The 20,685-nt window shown below is 60.7% G+C and overlaps 2 protein-coding genes across 2 annotated transcripts; one reads left to right on the forward strand and one right to left on the reverse strand.

The window, feature by feature from the left end:
* The first annotated feature begins 1,132 nt into the window (after window positions 1–1,132).
* Window positions 1,133–5,835, forward strand: PHOX2A (paired like homeobox 2A). The gene is made up of 3 exons (XM_038568763.1): window positions 1,133–1,408; window positions 3,590–3,777; window positions 4,733–5,835. The coding sequence occupies exons 1-3, from the start codon at window positions 1,192–1,194 to the stop codon at window positions 5,180–5,182; spliced, it is 855 nt and encodes a 284-aa protein (XP_038424691.1). The 5' UTR covers window positions 1,133–1,191; the 3' UTR covers window positions 5,183–5,835.
* Window positions 5,801–19,850, reverse strand: INPPL1 (inositol polyphosphate phosphatase like 1). Its single transcript, XM_038568762.1, has 28 exons — window positions 19,654–19,850; window positions 16,627–16,690; window positions 16,391–16,541; window positions 16,067–16,187; window positions 15,679–15,819; window positions 15,338–15,431; window positions 15,143–15,232; window positions 14,871–14,969; window positions 14,611–14,761; window positions 14,402–14,508; window positions 14,012–14,114; window positions 13,729–13,925; window positions 13,289–13,406; window positions 12,577–12,673; window positions 12,150–12,288; window positions 11,936–12,035; window positions 11,750–11,838; window positions 11,379–11,460; window positions 11,165–11,254; window positions 10,506–10,619; window positions 10,280–10,368; window positions 9,752–9,839; window positions 9,484–9,639; window positions 9,160–9,238; window positions 8,926–9,066; window positions 7,151–7,823; window positions 6,748–6,881; window positions 5,801–6,643 (listed from the first exon to the last, which is right to left on the reverse strand). Exons 1-28 carry the CDS (start codon window positions 19,848–19,850, stop codon window positions 6,553–6,555), a joined length of 3,795 nt encoding a protein of 1,264 aa, XP_038424690.1. The 3' UTR covers window positions 5,801–6,552.
* Window positions 19,851–20,685: the final 835 nt, after the last annotated feature.

Genomic DNA, 20,685 nt, shown 5'->3' on the forward strand with positions numbered 1-20,685 from the left:
CCCTAGGCGCTCCAGCTGTGGGTCTCAGCTCTCAGAATGCTCTTTCTCTCAGCTCTGTTCCTCCTCTGTCTCTCCCCGGCCCTGTCTCTCTGAGACCGCCCCTCCGTGTGTGTGTGTGTGTGTGTGTGTGTGTGTGTGTCCCTGTCCCTGCCCTGTTTTGTCTCATCTCTCTCCCGATCTCCATCTCAATCCTTGTTCCCATCCATGTCTCACCCCGGGCCTTCTCTGTCTCCACGCCAGCCTCACTCTCTTTCTCCATCCGCTCTCTGTCTCTCTCTTATCCTGTCTCCTCTGTCCCTGCCTTGTCCCCATCTCCATCCCTGCTTTTCTCTTGCACGCGCTTCAGCTTTGTCTCCATCTCTGTCCCTGTGGGGACCCGCTTGCCCTCGTCTCCAATCTCTCTCTCTCTCCTCCATGTCTCATCCCTGTCTCCATCTGTGTACCTGTATCTCTCTTGTCCCTTTTTCCAGCACTATTTCTGTCCCTTTTTCTCCCTGCTTCCTCTCTTCACCCACGTCCCCATCCCAGGCTCCGTCTCTTCCTCGTCCGTGTCTCCATCCCCCTCCTGGGCCGCCTCTGTGGTCCCCGCCGGGATGGGACCTCGCTGGGGGCGGGGCCGAGGGGCTGGATCAGAATAACTCGGTTATCAAGACGAATTGAATTAACTTCTTCACAGGAGCGCCGCCAGGCCTGTCTCCCCTCCCTTCTGCGGGGCCGCAGGTGGGGAGGCCGAGGAAAGGGGTTGGGACCCTCCAGCCCGGCACTGTGGTGGAGAGTGAAGGTCTGTCTGGTCGGGATTGAGACGCGATGGGGACTCTCGGGATGGGGCCCCGCACTGCCCCGCCCTGCGCCTCGGGAGCCCAGGGAGGGCGGCGGGGACCCTTCGGAGCGGGGGTCTGGGGTAGCCGGGGGCGGGGCCTGAGCCGCCCAGGCCCCGCCCCGCGGAGCCCGCCCGCCCCGCCCCCTCCGCGGGGTCCTGAGCGTTAAAAGGCGCGCGGGCCGGGCCGGGCTGCACTTGCATTGCACCCGGGCGGAGCGCGGCCGCGACGGGGCGGGCGGACTCGCGGGCGCTCAGAGTCGGCCTCGGGTCCTCGGCGCCAGGCGCTCCAACCCTCATCCCGACCCCCACCCGGCCGGGAACCCCGACCCTGACCCGGCCCGGCCCGGCCCCCGCCCCCGACCCCCGGGCCGATGGACTACTCCTACCTCAATTCGTACGACTCGTGCGTGGCGGCCATGGAGGCGTCCGCCTACGGCGACTTCGGCGCCTGCAGCCAGCCCGGCGGCTTCCAATACAGCCCCCTGCGACCCGCCTTCCCCGCGGCTGGGCCGCCCTGCCCCGCGCTCGGCTCCTCTAACTGCGCGCTCGGCGCTCTACGCGACCACCAGCCTGCGCCTTACTCGGCAGGTGAGCCCAGCCCCGGCCCAAGCCTCCCTCCGAATCCTGCGGAAGCCCCAGCCCCTGCCCTATTTGGCAAGTGATTGCGACTGTCCCCCACAGCCGCCCCCATCCTTGCCCTCCAACACCCGCGGGATCCCCAGCCCCTCTGTAAGACGGGGTTCCCCTTGGCAGAGTTCAGCCCCACCCTCTCATCCCCTTCCTCTTTCTCACTGCCAGATCCCTGTCCTGTGCTCTTCGGGTCAGGGAAATAGATCCCTGGTCCAGCCCCAGGCCCCTCACCGGATCCTCCCCTCCCCGCCTGCAAAGTCTGACCACCAAACCTCTCCATCCCCGTATCCTTGGAAGATGCCCCCGGCTCAGTCCAATCAGATCCCCATCCCTATCCCCACCCCACTTCATGTCTGACCCCCAGCAAGAGCTTCTGCAGCGGCTGAGCTGCCCACATGGAAACCTTCCTAGAGCCCCAGCACCATCAAGCCCCTCCTGCCTGGTTTTGAACCCATCCTGCCTGTGTTTAGACCCTCTTGCTCCACTGAAACCCCAACCATCGCTTGCTGGAAGAAAAGCGTGCCCAGGTCATTAAGCCATTTTCATTCCCCCCTTCCCCCTGGAGACTCTCCTAGCTAGAGTCCTGCAGAACCCAGAAGCAGCCCCCCACTACCTCCAAGCCTCTTGATCCAAGTCCCCATCTGAACCCTCAACCTCACAGAGCCTTGCAGCCATCCCGATCTCTCAGGTTAGAGTCCAGGCTGCCCCACCCAATCTCCTTATCTCCTTCCTTCCGGGGAAGACCACTGGGAGCCAAGTAGAAGATTGGAGCCTGAGGGGTGGGAAGGGATGGCGAGATAGGGACCCGGATTTGGAGAAATGAGAACCAGCCAGATGGATCCAAAAACTGGAACAGGGATGGGGAGATTGGTACTCTGGGCCAGATGAGGATGGGGATTGAGGGTATAGGGTCAGGAAATGGGGTTATGGGCCCCACTGAGATGGGGAGAGGAGAACAGGTATAGAGAGGTATGAGGAAAAGTGGGAAGACTGGGGACCCTGGGAGAAATGGGGACCCAGGGTTGGGGAGATGGAGATAAGAACTAGAGGTGATGGGGACAGGAACTGTGGGAGATGGGGACCAAGGAAGACTGGCAACAGAGATGAGGAAGATGGGACTAGGAATGGGGTGTTGGAGACAAGGATCAGGGGGAGATCGAGAACTAGGGATATAGGACAAAGATGTAAGATACTGGGGACTCCTGAAGAATATGGAGACCTAAGCGGGGTTGGAGACAAGGATGAGGAGATACTGTCAGAAACATTGTCTGTGGGGGCAATGGGGCCTGGCATGGGGTAAAAGGGAAACAAGGATGGGAAGAGTGAGGGAGAGGGGTGGGGCTGGCTGTGGGGCAGTTGAGACACAGAGGTGCCTGGGAGGAAGAAGGGCAATGAGAAGGTGAAGGAACCTGGGTCTGGATGGGGGAAAAATAAGGACCCTTTTCAGTGGGCACAAAGAAAAGAATGGTCCCAAAGGGGAAAGCTGAAGAGAGATGTGGATGGAGAAAGATGAGGAAGAGGAGAGGACACTGGAGGAGAATGGGATGTGAGATGGGGCTGAAGAAATGAGGCCTGGGAGGGAGAGAGATGACAGGGGAGAGGGAGCCAATTCCCTACATGGCAGAAAGTATGTGCCAGGGCTCAAAGTAGACCTAGGCCAGGGAGTCTCAGTCACCCAGCTCCAGAACTGGCTACTGGGAAGGCCCACGATGCTGATGAGACCTGGCAATCAAGGCTAAGGTGGACAGAGCAGGACCTGAACCCAAGCAGGGCAGACTGACCAAGGCGGAAGCACACCACAGGGGAGGTCGGAGGAGCAGGTGGGCTGGAGAGAGGGGAGGGAACACAGCAGAGTACCAAGGACAGGTCAGCCGTCCTGACCTAAGGATCAGATCTTGATTGCCTCGCTGCGGCTCTGGGGCTCCAGGTCCGCCTGCGCCCTGTCCGCCTTCACTCCTGCCGGCTCCACTGAGAGATGGGGCAGACGCTCCGTTCGAGACCGAGACCGAGGGGAGGAAGCCGAGGGGCTGAGTCAGGCGCGGGGAACGGCGAGCGATCGCAGGGGCAGGACACAGCGGGCTGAGCTCGGCCCCTCATGCCCCCACCCTCGTTGCTCCCCCCTCCTGCACACACCCCTAGTGCCCTACAAGTTCTTCCCGGAGCCGTCGGGCCTGCATGAGAAGCGCAAGCAGCGGCGCATCCGTACCACGTTCACCAGTGCACAGCTCAAGGAGCTGGAGCGCGTCTTCGCAGAGACTCACTACCCCGACATTTACACACGCGAGGAGCTGGCGCTCAAGATCGACCTGACTGAGGCTCGCGTGCAGGTGTGTGTTTGCGTGTGTACGGAAGTGTACGTGTTGGGGGGCGGGGGAGGGATGGGAGGTTAGTGCCCGACACCTGGGGGCCTCGGGAAAGAGGGCCCTGGCTCTCTGGGGTGGCAGGCAGGGGCAGCTTGGAGGCGGAGAGCTGGGGCCAGGGACCAGGGCACAGTCCGGGGGTGGTTGGGCAGGAGAGGATGGGCAGCGGGAGGAGACAGCGGGCCAAGACTTGGCAAACCTGAGGCCCTCTGGAGAACTGAGCTCTTCAGCCCCCAGGATTTCCCCTCTGTTCCCTTAGTACGGCCAGGCATGTAGAAGGATGCTTGGGAAGCCTGGAAGCTTCCCAAGTGGGTAGAGTGGGAGCCCCGGGCGGCCTCAGTGCCAAGGCAGGCGAATCCCAGAAAGCCATCGAGTGCCTCCATGTCCCCTCCCCAGCTCTGCAGCTGTGAGATCTCTGAGCCTGAAAACCCAGGGCTCTGGGCAGGCGCAGGGCCGAGGAGCGGCCGCCCAGGTGGACTCTGTTGTCTGTCTTACAAATCCAAGTGGAGATGTCCAGCTGGTCCGCCCTTACTGGAGACCCTGGACGAACGGTTTCCCCTAGTACCCGACCCCTTCTCCACCGCCGTGGGACACTCCAGGTGGAAATCCCTGGAGCTTCTAGTAGGAAGGAATTGGGGGCAGGGCTTTGGGTGATAAGGGAGCGAAGGCGGAGTCCCCGCCCGGAGACCTGGAACACTGGAGCCTGCCGGTGGCGGGTGATCAGATCCCCCAGGGGAAGACCAGGAGGGAGGGGCAAATGCAGGAGAGGCCTCGAGCAGAGAGAGGAGGGCCAGGAGCCAGGTAGCGGAGGGCCGACGGGCCCACGCTCAGGAATCTGGTAGTAATCCTGATCCGACCCCTTCCAGACCGAGGGCTCCCGCGCGTCTCGCGGCCTCGGCCTGACCGGCCCCTGTGCCCGCAGGTCTGGTTCCAGAACCGCCGGGCCAAGTTCCGCAAACAGGAGCGTGCGGCCAGCGCCAAGGGTGCGGCGGGCGCGGCGGGCGCCAAAAAGGGCGAGGCGCGCTGCTCGTCCGAGGACGACGACTCCAAGGAGTCCACGTGCAGCCCCACGCCCGACAGCACCGCGTCGCTGCCCCCGCCGCCCGCCCCCGGCCTGGCCAGCCCGCGTCTGAGCCCCAGCCCGCTGCCTGCCGCCCTGGGCTCCGGGCCCGGCCCTGGCCCCGGGCCGCAGCCGCTCAAGGGCCCGCTGTGGGCGGGCGTGGCGGGCGGCGGGGGCGGCGGGCCGGGCGCGGGCGCGGCGGAGCTGCTCAAGGCCTGGCAGCCGGCGGAACCCGGGCCCGGGCCCTTCTCCGGGGTTCTGTCCTCCTTCCACCGGAAGCCTGGCCCGGCCCTGAAGACCAATCTCTTCTAGCCGCCGGACTCTGGAGGTGCCGGGCCTGCCCCCCAGAGATGCCCCTGCCCCTCAGGACCTGACAGGGTCCCTCCCCATCCGGGCGCCCGCCTGGAAGTGCCCACCTGCCCCACCCCCTACCGTGTCCCGCTCCTAAGTGTGCCCTCCCCAGCTTCGGAGACCGAGTCAGGGCCTCTCGTCCTCACCTACCGCCCCCAGCAGAATGGGGTACTTTCACCGGGGCGCCCCCCCTTCCAGCTTGGCTTTCTTTGAAACCGGGATCAAATAACCCCGCTGGAACTTGAGGGTCCTCAAGCAGAGCAGCAGCCTGGCTCCCTCCCTGGCTCTGCAGCTGGCTGGCTCACTCTTCACCCTGGCCACCAGCCCGCTGCCCCAGCCCTCCAGTCCACCCGCACTGGTCACCGTTGGGATAATAAGACGCCTGAAGGGTCTCACTGCCAATTTATCCCCTCCCGTTTCCAGCCGGTCTGGCGCAGAGGTTAGGCCTGTTCAGAGAAGAGGGCCTGGCTGCCAGGGCACTGGGACAGAGGGGTTTCCTCTTTCCTGAATTTTTTGTTTGTTTGTTTTTGGTTGTTGTCGTTCTTTTCCTTTGAAAAACTTGTAATTTATTGAGGTGAGTTTTGCTCAATCCAAATAAAACTTAATTTATTGAAGACGTAACGCTGGCAACCCTTCTGAGTACCCAGGATGGGGGATAAGCTGCCTGCAAGAGCCCGTCCCCGCTTGCAACCAGCAAGGAACCCACTGCTGCCACAAATCCGCAGCCCGGGGTGGTATAGACAGGGAGACAGTGAGAACTAAGCAAACTACCACTTTATGGCCCAGATCCTTCTCCCCACCCTAACCAGCCCCGATAGTATTAAGGTGCCCGCCCTCCCTAAACCCACGCAGAAAAGCTTAAATAAACCCCAGCCCGGTCCTTGGGCTATTCCTTCATTTCCGGACGGACACCCCCAGAATGGGGGTTGGGAAGGGTCCTAGCTGAGCTTCCCCTGCCCCCCGTGGTTCAGGCCAGGTGGAGGGCAGCAGAAACAGCGGTGAAAGTGGGGGCCCAGACGTACCCAAGTGGACCCTACGGGCACCCCTGAGGCTGGGAGTAAGGATTCAGAAAGGGAGGTCAGCACCAGAATAACCAAAGTCCTCGGTAATCTCGGCAATTGACCTCCGGAACCCTGGGGCGGGGGAGGGGCAGGATGTCCTAATTAGGGCATTCCAAACGATTGGGCAGTGGGGAACGCAGATCCCCAATAAATAGGCGGAGAGGTACTGCCCCACCCCTCACAGCTTTTCAACTTTGGGGCTATGGCTGGGCCTTAGTTGGAGGGTGGGAGCAGGGGTGCCGAGTCCGCAGCTTCGCAGCGCCACCGCTATCACTTGCTGAGCTGCAGGGTGTCCAAAAGGAGGCGCTTGTGAGCCGGGTCCTGCACCCCAGCCTCCTCCAGGTCCTCCTCCGTGATGTCGCTGTAGGGGTAAGAGAGGCTGGGAGGTGGGCGAAGAGGTCTAGAGGGCCCGTAGCTCCGCCCCGGGGCCAGCCCCACCCCATCCGCCTCCAGCCCCGCCCCCACCTGAGAAACTCCAGGTCGTCCCAGCCATTGTGCACCAGGCCCTCCTCATAGCGCTCCAAGCCGATGGCCCGCAGCCAGGCGCCCATGCCTGCCTCACCCAGCCCGCCGGCCCGCCCGCCCTGCGGGCACGGAGCCTGAGGGAATAGCGCATGTCAGGGGGAGCACCGAGAGCACCCACCCAGGGAAGAAGCCCCTGCAGCCACATCCTACTACAGGCTCTAGGGGAAGAGGCAAAAACGGGCTGATTCATGTTCCCCGCCCCCCACCTCCCAACTCCCCAGTACCCAGCTCAGGGCAGAAGGGACCCCGTTGAGTGTTGAAATGGTGCCATAAAGGGATCCCACTGTCCATGGGCAAGCACACACCTCAGGTACACACAGATAGCCACCCCTGGTCCACACACCTCCTCTGCCAGGTCCTCCTGGATGCTCTCTCGGATTCGAGGTGGAGGGAAGCTGAGAGGCCGGCCATAGTCCGAGGGCAGTCCCCGGGGCGGCTGCAGCTCCAGGGGGCCTGGCAGAAGCACTGAGCGGCCAGGCCCAGCTGGAGCATAGTCCACCTCACTCAGAGTCTTGGCCATCTGCAGCACGGAGCAGGAGCGATCGTCCCCACTGGCTACCTCCCCCAGGAAAGTGCTGGTAGGTGAGGGGCCTGGGGGCAGTGGAGGTCTTGGATGGGCCTTGGGAGGTGGTGGGCCACGGGCCTCACCCCCACTGCGGCCCCGGACCACCGGCCCTGGCAAAGGATCCAGGCTGGGGGGCAGGAAGATGGCCGAGTCTGGCAGGGGTGGGGGTGGAAAGTCTGGAGGGGGCAGTGTGCCCCCAGACTCCTCATCTGATGAGCTCCCCTCTCCCACACGGGGGGGCCGGTGGCGCCCGAGCTGTGGAGCAGGCACTGTGATGGCCACTTTGTTCTTGGTGGCCGGTGGGACAGGGGCCCTGGCAGGCGAGGGTGGCTCCGGGGGCAGCAGTTGGTGGGGGACCCCTTCAAGGACGTAGTAGGCAGGGTTATTGAAGCTGTTCTTGGGTGGGGGGGCTGCCACCCCTTCCGGCTCTGGAGCCCCCTCTGCCTTCAACCTGGGTTTGGGAGCAGGATAATCAAGTCAGGAAGGCAATGGATACAGTGGAAGGAGAACTGGACTGGGGGTCAGGACTGTGGGCCCCTGGTCCTAGGATTGCACGTGACCTTGAGCACATCACTTTCTCTCTCTGGCCCTTGGTGTCTTCACCTCTAAGATGCAGGAGACTCAGTGGTTGAATAGATAATCCTTGAACTTTCTTGCCTTCCTTGCTAAGATTCTCAGATCCTTCTTTCATGACTTTGTGAAAGTCCTGAGCTTACATCAGTGAAAACAGGTGCCAGAAGGCAGGGCAACAAAGGCCTTTGGTTGGAATGGCCGGCTAGGGCTTGAAATCCTGTGAAGGCGCCTGAGGCCAATCTACTGAGGAATTTTACCCAGGGATTCAGGTTAGTTTTACTCAAGCCTGAGGATAAAACCAAGGTGACCGATAACAGGTGAAGGTGAGTGAAAAAGCACCAAACCGTGGCTAGGAACTTTTATTTAAGTTCAAGCAACAATCGGATATAATTAGGAAGCCTCACTTTCCTCGAGTATGATCCACAGAACACTAGTTCCCCAGGGTATTAATAGTCACTGTGTGGAAAAGAAGTTTCCTGGCCGGTTAAGTTTGGGAAACTATACTCAACAGCGTTGAAAAGGGGGTTTCCTTCCTGTCCACATGCTCAGAGCTTCTGCAAAACTAATGTGCACTGGGACTACCTAAGAAAAGAATCTAGTCAGAACCATTCCCCAAACTCATTTGACCACCAACCCGTTTCCGATGGGGCATCTTGTAGGACAGTGTTCCAAAGTATGCACCGAAGGAAATGCCATGCTGAGACCAAACAGAAAACCCAAGCTAAATTTGGAGGGAACTGTTGCAGAAACAACTTCTAGTTCTATTTTTTTAAGGCAGAGCCGGGAAGAAAGGCTGACTGCTTCCTTGGACTCAGAGAGCCACGCCTCGGGGAGGCCTGAGTGGCCAAAGGAGCAGAGCCCCAGCACCCCCAGCCATGGGGCATCATCTCACTCAGGCATCGAACGGTCCCCGGGCTGGCCCTGAGAGCCAAGCATAGCAGTAGATGAAGTGGGGGTGGATAACAGGTTCCTTCTCTCACCTGGGCGTCAAGGGCTCCTCCCGGGAAGCAGCTCGAGGTGGGGCTGGGGGCCTCCCAGTGGGTGGTGGTTTCTCTGGTTCTTCAAATAACTTAGACAGTGGGCAGGAGGCCTCTGCAGGGGCTGGCTTGCGGTTCCCTGACCTGCCAGGGGTGTACAGGGGTGAGATGAGGTAGAGACTGACCCAAAGCCCCCAGGCATCTCTTCATGGGACACCCAGCACAGTCCCAGTTCACCTGGGATCCTGGCTGCCTCGAGACACAGAGGGGGCTTTGCTCTTTGCTCCTGCCTCATCCTTATCAATGCTGATCCACTCTGGGGAAGGAAGAGAAAGAAGACTCAGAGGGGACCTGGGATCCTGGACCCTAGACACCCCCTGGGCCTACAAGCAGCCCCTTTCCAGCTACTCCTGAAGGCAGGCCCACTTTCAGGCGTTGCTACAGAACTTCCAAAGATTCCAGGGATTCTAACGTGCCCTCCCTCTACCCGCAGTCCCCCCTCCTAGACCTGCCCACACCACCCCATCTCATGCCCCATATCCCTCCCAATGGAGCCCCCACCGTAGAGTCGCTCACGGGTGCCCAGGCGCTCTGTGGGCACCCGCACCTTCATGGAGCCACGGATGTTGCCTGTCTCCTCGCCTCGGTGGGACAGGAAGGTCAGGAACTGCTGGGCTGTGCTGCCAATCATGGACTTGAGCGCCACCACGCACTCCCCTGAAGGGCAGATGGGGCAGACGGGCAGACTGTCGAACCTTTCTAGAGCTCTGCTTGGCTTTCTGTGCCTCTTGGGACCCCTCCCTGCTCCCCCTCCACTTCCCCCCCTCACCATAGGATTCGTAGCCATCCATGGACTTGACCGTGAGCAGGAGGTGCTGGTCCTGCAGGTACTCAATATCAGCCAGAATTGGCTTGAGCTGGGGAGCAGAGAGGCCTAGTGAAGGACAAAGCCCCAACGAGCCCCTCCTGCCCATGACACTGCTCACCCCAACCCTCAGACTCGTCCAAGCTCACTCCCACTCAACTATTAAGGAAAGATCCCAAATCCTTAATGTAGAAGACATGGCCCTGCATGGGCCTTTCCTAACATTCATGTAGTTAATTTTCTACATCCTCAATGGCCAACACAGGACCTGACATTGAGCAAAGGCTCGAAAAGTGTTTATGAATGAATGGATGAATCTGTAACTTGGTCCCACACCTCCCAAATAAAGCAAATGCCCTCACCCTTACTCATGCCCAGCCCCACCACACAACACACACACACACACACACACACACGCATGCACCATATGTGCTCTTTCACACCTCTCCCTGTGCCCTCACCTACAAGCTCAGACCCTGCCAAAAGCCTCACCGTGGGCAGCTGGCGTGAAGACCACTGCACCTTGAGGAAGTTGATGTTGTCACTGCTCTGAGCATCATTCTCGAAGCTCTTCTTGTACTCTGGGGTGAGGGTGGGGGATACCCAACTGAGTGCCACCTCCTGGATTCCCTTCTGCCATCTAGGGGGCTGACCGCTCTGGGCCCCCGGGCCTCCCCATCCCTCTTGGCCCACACTCAGCCCTGGTCCTGCCTCTGACCCTCCAGGCAGGTGGAGTAGAACTCAATGAAGAACTTGGTGCGGCTGGCTGTCTTCACGATGGCCTCAATGCTCTCAAACTCAATGTAGGCCTGGTCTGAAGTCTTTGAGAGCCCTGAGGGGCAAAGGGAGGAAGGCAGTGAGGAGGGCTGAGAGGGTGACACAAGGAACAGGACAGACACTGAGCCCTGGGACAGGAAATCAGGGGCCCTGGCAAAGGAGGCAGGAAGGCCAGGAGGGAGGTACCTCCCCCATCCCAAGCAACCAATGGGGAGGCCCCAAAGCCCAGATCCTGGCCCAGACAAACAGAGAGCCCAAGGATGAGAGACCATCTAAGAAGGGGGCTGGGGACCAGAATACCTGCAGGGACTGCCTGCCCACAATCCCCCACACTACTAGGCACACTCAGGGGACCACACATGGCTCCAGGCAAATAAAGACACATACATAGGCGTTTACATTCATATGAATACACTCACTCATGGGCAGGCACCTTTCACAGTGCCCTGGGTACACAGACACCCTCACACAGTACATATTCAGAAACATTCTCGTACGTACATATACCCAAACACACACATACACACAGAGATAGTCAAACTCTTTCACATCCCCAGAGCAGTGTGCCCACCCACCCACCAGCACATTCACAACAGTCACCTTTCTTGGAGATGAACTGAGAGGTAACCCCAACCTCAAATGTCCCGAACACGGGGGAGTGGTCGCTGGTGACGATGTCATCAGTGCAACCTGGGATTAGAATGGGAGCTCAGAGGCAAGCTCTTTCCTCTCTGCTCCCGCTTCCCAAAGCTAGGACAGCACCGGCACGAGGACCACCCAGGATAGCCCATCCCCCTGTCCAGGAGACTCTGACCATAGGAATTGCAGATGATGTGTGTCTCGGGGTAGGATTTCCAGAGAATCCGGTCACACCATGAAGGCACATTGGTCCGGACCTGGGGCAGGGGATGTCAGCATGGTCAGGGCAAACAGCTGGGGTGGCTCAGCATGAGGGCCACCACACAGCTGCAGGACTGATGAGGCCCAACACTCTTACCACACCAGGCCCCAGCACCCACCTCCCTTCTTGGGTCCTCATAACACCCAGGATCGTCCACCCTAAAGCCTTAGAGGGCCCAAGGAGCTACAGGAGTAACTGCCCAGATCTTGACCAGACATGCACTCCTGATTCACTGCAGCCCAGGAGTCTCCCAAGGCCCCCCTACCCCTGTTCCCTTGGCTCACCCCAGTTGGCTTCTGCTTGTGCCAGGCATACGTGTCCCGGGAACCCCGCTCATAGCGGTAGGTGGGTGGGAAGGAGATCTCTTCCTCACCTAGGGAAGGCAGGGAACGGGTAGGGGTCAGGGCCCTAAAGACACAGGGACACCATACGGGCCCTAGCCCTCAGAGACCTGCCAGGCCCACACTCACTGAATCGAAGGAAGACTTTGTGCTTCTCGCGTTCCAAGTTCAGCTGGTCCACCCTGAGCAGTGGCTCAAACTCCTTCCTGCTGATGTAGTTGAGGATCTCCTGTGGTGAAGACACAAGGGCTGGCAACTCCCTCTTAAGCCAGAGCCAGAGGTGGGAGCCCAGCTGGCCCCCAGCCCAGCTTCCCTCCCAGCCACCTGGCAGCCCTCTTTGCACCTGGATGTCCATGTCCAGGCGGTAGTTGAGGTCCCCAAACCAGAAGAGGTGAGTGAAACGTAGAGAGATGTCAAAGGCACTGAGCTGCCGGTCGCCCAGCGAGAGCAGCCGCAGGATGTCCAGGTAGTTCTGGTTTCGCCTATGGGGGGTGAGGGGATGTCTCCAGGGTCAGGGGCCAGGGACCGGCAGGAAGGGAAGAAGTCTCTGGGGTCAGGGATGGGGTACAGATCAGGGTCCCTGGGGACAGAGGAAAGAGCTGGGAACAAGATCAAGATGAGGGGCACTAGAGGACTCTTGAGTTGGGACAAGGGAGAGGGCGGTCTTGGGGACAGGGATGCAGGAGGGCCATAGACTGGGATGTGGGAGAGGGACTAGGTCTCAGGTGAATAGGGAATGAGGGTAAAGACTTAGAAAGGTGCCCCCTTACCGGGCAGTTTTCTCATTTCCTGAAGTGAGGTGGCAATTCACAAAGCCAAATGAGGTGCCATTGAACATGAAAGAGACTCCCACGGCTCCCTTGTTTCCTGTCCAAGCAAGCAAAAGAGGATGGCCTGCGTCACCTTTGGAGGGCTCCCAACTCTCCCCTCTGCCCCCATCCCCCGAAGCAGCAGTGGGAAGATCCTCCCCACCCTCCCAGAGGCTACAAGGCAGACAGGTCTCTAAACACATCCCCCCTTCCTGGGGGCCACACAGGGCTCGCGCAGTTCACGTGGACGGCCTGAGTCTCTCTGCATGTGTGAACAAAGCCCCTAGTGATCACAGGGGACCCCAAGGGTGAAGCTGAAAAGACCTGCAGATTCTGAGCAGAATCTCTGCCGAGGGAGCACTGGACCACCAACCAAGAGGCCTGGGCACTAAGATAGCTCCACTACATACTAGCTGTGTCACCTTGGTCAAGTCACTTGGCAACCCTGGGCTTGAGAGTTTTGGGGAGGTTGAGTTTTATCATCTATGAGATGGAGATAACCACCCTGGCCCTGCCTTCCTGGTGGTGCTGGAAGACATTTAGAATATGAACATGCTTTACAGAGTTCAAAGGGCTCTATATAGGAGAAAACTGAGACCACCTGAAAGGGGGAGACTATGAGCTGGAGAGGAAGCAGGAGGTGTGGACAGAGGGATCCTGGCCACCCGCTCACCCAGGGTGTTGGCGATGCCAGTCTTCACGCTGGACGTACTGACATGGCTGATTCGGTTCTCATGCTCTGGCTTGACCAGCACGGCTACCTTGATGTTCCACAGCGACTGCATGGCAATCTGGGAAGAAGGCTCGCGGTTATCCCTGCCTGGGGCTGGGGCACTGCCGCATTCCATGCCCCCCACCCCACCCCTGTCTATACTGGAGAGGGCACCGTCAGTCACAGGATAGGAAGGGCTGCCACCCTTTCTCCTGAAGGGCCAGAGAGAAACAGAGCACATTCCTACAGCATGAAGCACTCATTAGATTTCCTAAAGGATACCCCGGGGGCCAGAGGGAAAGGCAGGCAAGTTGTGCTCCCCGGGTGGCCTGTGGGGTCAAGCAGGATCGTTTGGGTTGGGGTCTGAGGAGGGGAGACTGGACAGGATGACCCTCTCTCACCGGGCGGTAATCCAGATCTGTGAGCTCCTTGAGGCCCCCGCGTAGCAGGTCCAGCCACTCGCGGTCACCCACCGAGTTTTCCTGGGTCCCGAAGACATAGATGTCATGGGGTATGGTCACCGTGACCTCATCCAGGGTCTTCCCTAGACCCTTTGATGTGAACCAAGATGTCACGTTTTTTGGAGGTGGCACGCTTCCTGGAGGTGAAGGGGATGGGGTGATGGTCAGGCCCCTGACCCTGACCCCTGACCTCTCTCCCACCCCAGCCCTACCCGGGCCTGACCCATGTTCCAACTGCCTATGAAGACAGAGATCATGTCCGGCTCATCTTGCTTGGAGTGCTTGTTCTTCATGAGCTGCAGTAGCTGGCAGAAGGCCTCCCGCTTCTGGGGGGACAACAGCCAGTTAGGGGAGGTCCCTGGTAGGTGGCAGGTCCCATGAGGGGAGGGACACGCCTGTCTGGTCCACCACTGTACACCCACTACTCAAGCAGAGGACACCTCTCAGGAAATGTTCACCAAATGAACATCTATCTGCCTCTACCCTCGGGCCACCCATCTCCATACATACACTGTCTGCCCTGTCAGGAGGGACGGGTCACCTGCATCACACATTTCCTCTCCTTCCAGCCCCCAGGAACCCCTGCAGGGGGCCAGCCCAACACGCTGCTCACCCGGGCGCTGACAAAGATGAAGTCCTTGCGCTGTGTCCGATCCTTCTCCTTCTCAAACACGACGCCTAGCTTGTTCTGGACACGCTGGGACTTAATGAGCTGGCGGACTAGGGGATGGAGGCCGGTCACACTGGCCCGTGCACTGAGGCCCGGAGGCTGCCCTGCCCGCCCCCCGCCCCCCCCCCGCCCAAGGTCGGGCCCTGGCTCACTGCGGTCATGTGTGAAGGTCGTCCAGTCCTCCTGTGAGTCCCGCTGCCTCCGCAGCAGCACCAGCCGCCCGCCCTCCACATCCACGCTGAGCGTGAACTTCTGTGACTTCCCGATCTTGGTCAGGTCACCCAGGGTCACATCTAACTTCACCTGCAGGTCACGAGGTGGGGGGCTGCTGAAAAGACCCCGGGCAAATACCACCCCCTCCACCCTCCACCGCCCTTTGCCCCAGGGGTCCCCCCAACACTTCCTTGCGTACCTCAAAGGCCTGCACAGGCACAGTCTTGGCCTTACGTATAGCCGGCTGCGGCGGGGCTGGCGGGGCCGTAGAGCTCATGTCCTGCAGGACCTTCAGTGCCTGGGGCGAGTAAGGGCAGGCAAGGTCAGGGGATGTGCAGAGAGCTGGGACTGGGAGGGAGACGGCTGACAGTGGGGTCGATGCTGAGGTGTAGACTGGGGGTGGAGATCACTTAGGTCATTGCAAATAGTTGGGGTCTGGTGGGTCAGGTCAGAGGTCAGGAGCCAGGCTACCTTCTTCTGGATGCCCGACAAGAAGTCCTTTAACACCGACAGCTTCAACACCAGGCTCTCCAGCTCCTGCTCCCCGGTCTGTGCTGGATTCTGCACAGAGGAAGGGTAAGACTGGTCCCTGAGGCCGCTGAACAGGAGGGTCCCCCCGGCCCCAGACATCAACCCACTCCCCACAGGCCCCCCCCATAATCCCACCTGCTGCTGCAAGAGGCGAGTGACCATGGGAGAGCTCTGCTGGTCGAACACCTTGGACAGGATCTCCAGACCCGCCAGGACCTTGTCCACCTCGCTAGGGGAGACGACCGGTCAGAACTCCCCGCCCCGACCCAAGGACAGGGAAGGATGGCTGAGTGTGTAGCTTCAGCCTCCACCATAAGGATCCAAGGGTTCACGGGTGAGGAAAATTCAGGAAACGACAGCTGAGTCCCCGTTCCGGGCCAGAGAGCAGAGGTCAGGACATCTGTGCAGGGGGCAGGGGGCAGGTGAGCACGGGTCAGAGGAGAGGCTGCATGCGCGGTGTTGCGCGTGCCAGGTACCTGTGCAGCCTCCGGCACGAGGTGGCAAGGGTGCGGGTGAGGTGGGGCAGGTTGCTGGCTCCGCCTCGCACGGCCTCCAGGTCCAGTCCGTAGCTGCCCTTCAGATACTCGTGCGAGACAGTGCTCAGCCCATTGGGAGCACTTCAGGGAGGGGTGGAGAAGTCGGTGAAGAACCTGCTGACCCTGTCCCGGCCCTCCCACCCTGTCCCTAGAGGTGGTACTGGCAGTGATCAGAGCACCATGGATCAGGGTGTCTGCCCCTGGGGCTGAGGTGGGATGAGGGCCCCTGGGGGTGGAGTGGGGGCTTAGAAGCCCCCGCCCCCAAGCGGACAAGGTTCTCAGAGGAGAAAGGGGAATTCCTGTTCCCTGTGGAGGCTTCTGGTCTTACCTCTCAGCAGCTGGAGTTGTGGGAGTCTCAGGGGCTGCTGGGGGGCTGCCAGGCCCCACGGGGGCAGAAATACTGGTAGAGCCAGAACGTGGGGGCAGCGGAGGCTTCTCATCCTCCCCATCTGTGAACAGGAGTCAGTGAAGTATGGGGGATGCTGTGTCTTCAGATGCTTCCATGGAAGTGGGGTAAAGGGCCCCAGCATCATGGGTAGGAGCAAGGGGGCTTTAGGGGAGGGGGACTGAGAAAATGGGAGGGGAAGAAGCAGGCAGCGCCTGGGGAAGGGGCAGGGAAGGCATCTGCACGTGGCAGAGCGTGCAGCACCACCTGAGACATCACGGTCGTCGGGTGGGTCTGGCTCTCGCTCCCGCTCCACAGGCAGCAGCAGGGCACACACGAGGCCCTGGTTGGGCTGGGCGTACAGGCCAATGAGCTCGCCCAGGGTCTGGAAACGGCGCACGGGCACGCCCTGTGAGGTCTGCCAATCAGCAGGAGTGGGAGAAGTGTCAGCCAGCTGACCCCAAGTTACAGGGTGGAATCAGGGTCAGGGGCCAGACTCCTACCTGCACAGCCAGGAAGTCTTCTCCATCAGGTAGGATTCGGTATGTGTGCACGTGCTTCTGATACCTAGTGACAAAGCGAGGATCAGAACCTGTCGCCCCTGGCTAGGGCTAAGCCCCAAGGCATGCCTTCCTCCTGCTACCAGGCTCAGGACCCAGCTCCCTCAGCTTGGTTTTCCTAAAACCCTTTGCTCAGGCTGCTCACGGGTTAATGATGAGGCCAGTCCACTTCTATCCTGCTAGTGTTGCCAACAAGAGCAGGAATGACCAGCCTCCCCCCACCACCACTCCCGCCCCCCTCCTGGCCACCTCTCCACCCAGACCTACATGGACTCCACACCCACCACAGGGCCCGGGAAGCAACAGGCAGCTCTTTTGTGGCCTCCACAGCTGTCTAAACAGCCCCTCTGGACTGTGGTACCAGCTCTGGCCCCCCGCCAGAGTAAGAGTCCTCAGAAGCCTGGTTAACCTCTGTTTGCACACATAGGAGATGTGCTAACACACGTGTGCGCCTGCTGTCTGTGTTTACGTTGGTGTCTGGCTCTGCTGGAGCTGGGTGCGTTGGGGGCCATTTTGCTAGGAAGTAGGCGGGTATCCCTGAATTATCCCCCCTTCCCCAGACAGCAGGAAACTGGGATGACCCAAGGGGGCCCCCTGTGGGAGACCCAGGCCTCTAAGAGCCCCCAAATTGAGGAGGGGCAAGAGGGGTGCTGACAGATGGCCGCAACAGCTGAGCAGGTGACAGCTGAGCCAGGCCTGGGCAGCAAAGGCCTCACTCAGTAGGGACGGAAGGCTCCCTCTGCAGCCAGCCCTCAGGTAGGCTAACTCAGGGGAGCCACCCGGGGCCCACGTGTGAGCTGGACAGGAGGGGGGTATTGGCGCCAGACAGGACCAAATGCCCATTTGAGGAGACCCACAGTCCATCCCCTCCACTCAATTAGGCCCCCCTCAGGAACTCTCCTGGCTGCTGATGGGGAACATTCTGTGCAGGTGTCTATGTGTGTACCTCTTTGTGGACTGTATTTACAACAATAATAGCATCCTATTTACTGAGCCCTGTCTTTGTGACACCCTACAGATATGATCTCATTTTTTTTTAAAAGATTTTATTTATTTATTCATGAGAGACACAGAGAGACAGAGACATAGGCAGAGAGGGAAGCAGGCTCCTTGCAGGGAGACCGATGAAGGACTTGATCCCAGGACCCTGGGATTGCAACCTGAGCCAAAGGCAGACACTCAACCACTGAGCCACCCAGGCACCCCCCCTAGATGTGATCCCATTTAATCCTTGCATTTTGATACAGATATTAGTATCATCCCCATTCTCCAGAAGAGGAAATAGGCTCCAACAGAAAAGCAATTTGACTAAGGTCACAGAGTAAGTGAAAGACAAGAGCTGGGACCTAAAGCCAGGGCAGAGGCCCGTGCCTGTATCGTGGCCGGCTGGTCAGATTGCCTGTGCTTGTGCGAGCAGGGGTGTGTCCTGAAATGTCACCCATGTACCTGTGGGTACGTATACAGGTAAGCAAGTGTATTTCTGATCACCTACCCCCAGGCTTCTACCCCATTTCTGACCCTCCCCCCATCCCTGGGCTCTTGAGATGCAAGTAGCCAGAGTCAGCTGGCAAAGCTGAAGCCCCCAACACAGACAGACCCTCATTCCACCCATTTCCTCCCCTGGCAGTGGAGCCAGGACTCTCCCCTCCTGGGACAATAATGTTCCTCCCCCAGACACAGGCCCAGCTGTCCCCCTCCCACTCAACAGCTGACCCAGCACCTGCCTCCCTCCCCTCCCTAATTAGGGGGTATGCCTCCGAGGGGGCTGGGAGCATCTGGCGAAGCTGTCCCTTGTTAGTCTCTCCTGGGCATCAGACTTGGGGCATAAGCTGAGACTTAGGGAGCCCTTCCTCTTCAGATACCCAGGTCAGGGGTCCTCAACCCCAACACCACTAACATTTTGGACTGCACAGTTCTTTGCTGTGAGGGGCCGTCCTTCGTATTGCAGGATGTTTGGCGGCATCACTGGCTTTTACCCACTAGATGCCAGTAGCACTATCCCAGCTGTGACAACGAAAAATGTCTCCAAACATTGCCAAATGTTCCTGAGGGGTAAAACCAACCCCTAAATGAGAACTACTGGCCTAGGTCAACGCACCCTCCAAGAAGTGAGTAGAACAGACGGGGTAAGGGACAGAAAGATGGGGGTTTGGAAGGGTTCACAGGGCTATGGTGGACTATAACTCGATCCTAACAACACTCACAGGAGCCCACCTAGTATTAGACCCTGGGACACAGGAGACAGCTCAGGGAGAGACTCCAAACCCACCAACTCACCCAGAACCACTACCACACACAGCCGATGGGTACAGGCACAGGACGAGACCCACTCCGAGAGCTGCCAAGTCTAGCCCCTCATTCCGCACCCATAGGTGGGGCTAGGGCTGCCGGGATACCCAGGGCCGGGGCACACGCACATGCTCATTGATTTGTGAAATAATAACACGGCCCCATAGAGCCTCCTCAACCCCTCCCTTCTTCTCAACACCACTCTGCCCTCAGCCCCTGACATCTATAGCCACACCGGTCCCAACCTCAGGCCTGGGGGCATAGCAAGGGTCCCTAAGGAAGCTGCCGGGCATCCTCACTCACGCACTGGTCTCTCTGGCCCCAACTCCGTCTATGCCTACCGCATCTCACTCGATCCCGTATAAACAGAGCTACAGGCAGCCCTGGAATGCACAGCCACACGTCCTCACCCCCCCGGCCGTGTGCCTGGAGGGTGCCTGGGGGTCTGCCAGAGGCTTCCACCCTGGCTAGCTGGACCCTACCCACTCTGCCCTCCAGGCCCCAGAAAGTGTCCCCAGACACAGAGCAGGAAGGAAGTACCCCCTGCATCCTTCCTCAAGCCCGGCTGGACGCCAAGTCCCCACTGCTGGGGGCGCTGGCGTCCCACTGTCCCAGGCCCTCCGCACCCACCGAGGGCCCCGGGGCTGCGCCCCGCCCGCCGGGAGCCCCAGCCCCACTCACAGGACACAGAGCGCGAAGGCTCCCGCCACGCTCTCGCTGTCTCGGACCAGGAAGCTGCCATCGCGGCCTGCCCGGGCCAGCAGCTCCTCCGCAGCCGCGCGGCTCAGGTCGCGGTGGTACCAGGCGGGGGCCGGGCTGCCCAGCGCGCCCCCGGGCCCCGCACCCCCCGGGCCCGGCGCCCCGCAAGCCGAGGCCATGGCGCGCAGGGCTCAGCGCCGCCGGCGCCCACCGCCCCGCGCCATCCGCCCGGGGTCGCTCGGGGTCGGGCCCGGGGCCTGAGGATCCACGGCCGGGACCGGGCCCGTGGTCGGGGGCTCCGCGCCCCGCCGCGCAGGCCGCCCCGTCCGCCGCGCCGCGCCGCCGCCGCCGCCGCCGCCCGCAGCGCCGGCCTCAACTTGAAGAGAAAGAAAAGTTTGTTCAGAGGCGGCGGGGGAGGGGCGGGAGCGCAGCGCAGAGCCGGGCGGCCGGCCCCGGCCCCGGCCCCGGCCCCCGCCCCGCCCCGCCCCCGCCCCTCCGCTCGGCCCGCCGCCCGAGCGCCCCTACCCCCACCCCTTCCCGGCGGGGCCACGGCCCCTGCGTTCCCGCACGACGCGGGACCCCCACACCCACGGGGATCCGCCCCGCCATCACCACCCCTAGGAGACCCAGGGACCCGGCCCCCCACGAAGGTCAAGTTCCCCCACCCGGCTCCGGGGCACTAGGCGGTCCCAGCCCCCTCTCCGGAGAGTTAGCCCCCTCCAATAATCGCAAGGACGAGATCTCCAACTCCCATAAACGTCTAATTGCACCCGAAATCCTTTCTATTCAGCACCCACCTCCCCCGCAGCCTCAAAGGGCCGGGTCGAGTTCTCAAAACCCGCGAGGGATCGAAGACGAACCTCTTCCCACCCCTGTCCTCGGTACCCGAGTGGCCCGGACTCCCAACTCCCGTGAAATCCAGGCCCCTCCTAGACCCGAGCCCCCAAACTCCGCCGGGTCCGGTCCCCGACCATTCCCGCGGGGGGATCCCCCTCCAGGGCGCCCCGATCTCCC

The sequence above is a fragment of the Canis lupus genome, chromosome 21 (genome assembly GCF_011100685.1).
Source record: "Canis lupus familiaris isolate Mischka breed German Shepherd chromosome 21, alternate assembly UU_Cfam_GSD_1.0, whole genome shotgun sequence".
Lineage (NCBI taxonomy): Eukaryota > Metazoa > Chordata > Mammalia > Carnivora > Canidae > Canis > Canis lupus.